General features: G+C 40.7%; 1 protein-coding gene across 1 annotated transcript in view; it reads right to left on the bottom strand.

Moving 5' to 3' along the window:
• Positions 1-3,051, bottom strand: part of klhdc3 (kelch domain containing 3) — a 26,679-nt gene that overhangs the window by 884 nt on the left and 22,744 nt on the right. The window contains exon 10 of the mRNA XM_032541360.1: positions 2,460-2,538. Coding sequence (XP_032397251.1) covers positions 2,460-2,538 — 79 coding nt within the window. The remainder of the gene's footprint in view (positions 1-2,459; positions 2,539-3,051) is intronic.

Raw genomic sequence — 3,051 nt, 5'->3', positions numbered from 1 at the left:
CCCATGGGATGTGAACGAGGATGAGAGAATGCCCCGCTGTAACACGAGAACCAGGAGCAGGGCTGACAACAGGGTCTATTGCTGACCTGTTGACAGGTCAGAGGTTGAGCTCCAGATTGTTATCACTGGCTCTGGTTTCACACTCACTCCCTCTCAATTGCTTTGTTCGTTTTTTTGTTGTGCACGTATGTATTTAAGAGGGGAGATTGGCATTGGAGCTGGAGATGCCAGTGAGGGGCAAAGGGAGTCATCCACATAAAGTATTGTGACCCCACTGAAAACCCTCTAAGGGTTAGAAACACAATTGCAAAGTGGGGAGTGTGCAAGGTGGCAGTGACAGCGCGAAAGAAATGAGAGGCTAAGAGGAGTAATTAGTATCAAGTTCCATCGGGTCCATGCGTGCTAAAAAAAAAAAAAAAAAAACAAAACATAGGTGCAACTCATCTATTTCAGAACCACTTTTCTAATCAGGCAATTTATTAAATTAAAGTGGTTCTATGCTTGAAATGGAATGATTGTGTGAATGGTATTCCCTAAGAGAAAAAAAATAGTATGTTCCGTATTACTGGAAAAACAAAGGAGGGTGGCAGACAGTAATTACTGAAACCCCTAATTTTTGTATATATATATATATATATACACATATGTGTGTGTGTGTGTGTGTGGTGGTGTGTGTGTGTGTGTGTGTGTGGGTGTGTTGGCGTGTGTGCATGTCTGTATCATGTCACAGGTAAAGCTGAGAGCTTCTGCACCCCCGTAGCTCTAACAGCCAATGAGAGGAAAAAACAATTTCCAAAAAAGGAGACTGCTGAGCCAGTGACTACTATCGTTACCTCCTGTCTGGCTGTGATCAAATAGAACCATCAGTGCCATCAGTGCCATTAACTAAAACCACAAAACATACTTTATAGATATTCAATGACTGGTTATCTAGAGTAGCAGCTGGTCAGAGAAATTATTTTTCCATCTTTTTATTTTTCTCTTTATATTAAGCAACAATGATTTTTTTGGGATCTAGGGATGTGAAATAAAACGCTTGTATATTACAGTTAGGGAACAAAGGTTAAGAACTTTTAGGTTTTTGTTTAATTTATAATTTAATTTATTTAATTAATGAAATAAGGGCATTATAAAGCCCAAAGATACTGAATTTGAAATTTTGTGAAGAGACAAATGTATTTTTTCTATTGACACAAAATGAATGAAGAACTAAATTGACATTCTATTTAGGCTACATTACTTCGTTTTTGTTTTAAAAACGCATTTCTTTTGCTACGTTTATGCATGGCGTCCACACAACTGTGGCATTTCAGAACCCCTAAAACGGAGATGTTGGAAATGCTGCTAACCTGCTTTTTTTTTTTTTTTTTTTTTTTTTTTTTTACTACAGGTAACATTGTAGTGTGAACGGGCAGAAACGGAGACCAGACACCAACATTTTAAAACGTGTCCTTCCTTGATGGAAGGGGCGGCTGTGGCTCAGTGGTAGTGCGGTTGCCTGCCAATCGGAAGGTTGGCGGTTTGATCCCTGGCCCTGCTGCTCCATGTCGAAGTGTCCTTGGGCAAGACACCGACACTGAGTTGCCCCCAGTGCTGCGCATCGGAGTGTGAATGTGTGTGAGTGTTTATCTGATGAGCAGGTGTGGCAGCCTCGGCCACAGTGTATGAATGTGTGTGAATGGTGAATGTATCCTGTATGATGTAAAAGTGCTTTGAGTAGTCGTTAAGACTAGAAAAGCGCTATAAATACAGCACATTTACAGTTACATTTGATTCGTCCCTCCTCTCTCACGTGACCCTTTTCCAGAAGAAAACAAACAACACCAGCCTTGACTACTGGTAGATAATTAAACATGGATAAAGAATTACAGCCATTTCTGAACTTGTTGCTGATGCTAGCTGCAGTTTAATTCTGCATTTTATAATGCTACCACTGCAGGAGGTAAGCTATTATTTGATGGATTTCCAACAATGCCTGTGTGGCTATATTAGCTTTACCGGCATGCGCAGGCCCAGCGTATGTACACGGTCTGTGATGTGCATTTTCAGCCATGATAGTATGTACAGAGATTACTTCTGAAACAGTGCTAAAACACGTGAAGATTATTAAACTAAAACCAAAGTAGTTTGGATGTAGCCTCAGTGATCCTCACTTGGTTGGTGTTGGTTTTTGTCAACTGGTCTGTGCTAGACAAGAAGTTTTGCCTTTAACATTCAAAGTTTCACCATGATTGTCTGATATACACAAGTCTTCATGCTATTATCAGGATGATACAATTACATACAAATGGTACATGAAGGGACTAAAATCGAAGTCGGACAAAAGCCTGAGTAAAACTGGTAAAATAAAGGATAATGAGGATAATTTGCCTCTTTGAAAAAACAGCCTTATTACTGAGGGACAGAGTGGTGGCAACAATGACGAGAATAATACAAACAGAAGAGGATGTTTGTCTGACCTGATATCATGTGGGAGTCCTGACTGCTCCAGACTGTACTGAATAACAGCTATTTTGCATAACGTCTTCAAATTAGGGCCTGAAAAGAAGAGACGGTGTAATGAGTCATACACTGATCAGAGACACTAATAATACTCAGAATATACATTTCAGCTGTGGGAATTCAAGATAGATCTAGGCAGGTCAGATCTAAGAATCTTTAGATAAAAAGGGGTCAGATTTCCTCTTAATGGTGTGAAAACCACCATGTTCTGATTCTACCATACCCCAGAAAATAAATGTAACAAACAGTGTTTATGAGTACATGCAGAACATTATGTTGCCAGTGTTAAATCACCTTAGTACAAACTTCCTCTCAATTATTATCACCGTCACGGCTGCACCACCATATGTTCAGTGATAAACAGTGTGAAGGCACACGCGACTGGCACGTGGAGGCGTATGCCACAGGGGATGCACTGGGTACTGCCAGTCCCATACGGTCCCTGTGCAAACCCACCTACACAAACTGTGACCTGACAGCATTTCAGGCTACCCCAGTGCAAGCAGGAAAAGGCTATATTTGGTAGTCTATGAGACGGAAGTGCCCCCA

The sequence above is a fragment of the Etheostoma spectabile genome, chromosome 17 (assembly GCF_008692095.1).
Source record: "Etheostoma spectabile isolate EspeVRDwgs_2016 chromosome 17, UIUC_Espe_1.0, whole genome shotgun sequence".
In the NCBI taxonomy this organism is placed as follows: Eukaryota; Metazoa; Chordata; class Actinopteri; order Perciformes; family Percidae; genus Etheostoma; species Etheostoma spectabile.
The sequence above is the reverse complement of the archived record's forward strand: the minus strand, read 5'-3'. Positions and strand labels throughout refer to the sequence as shown.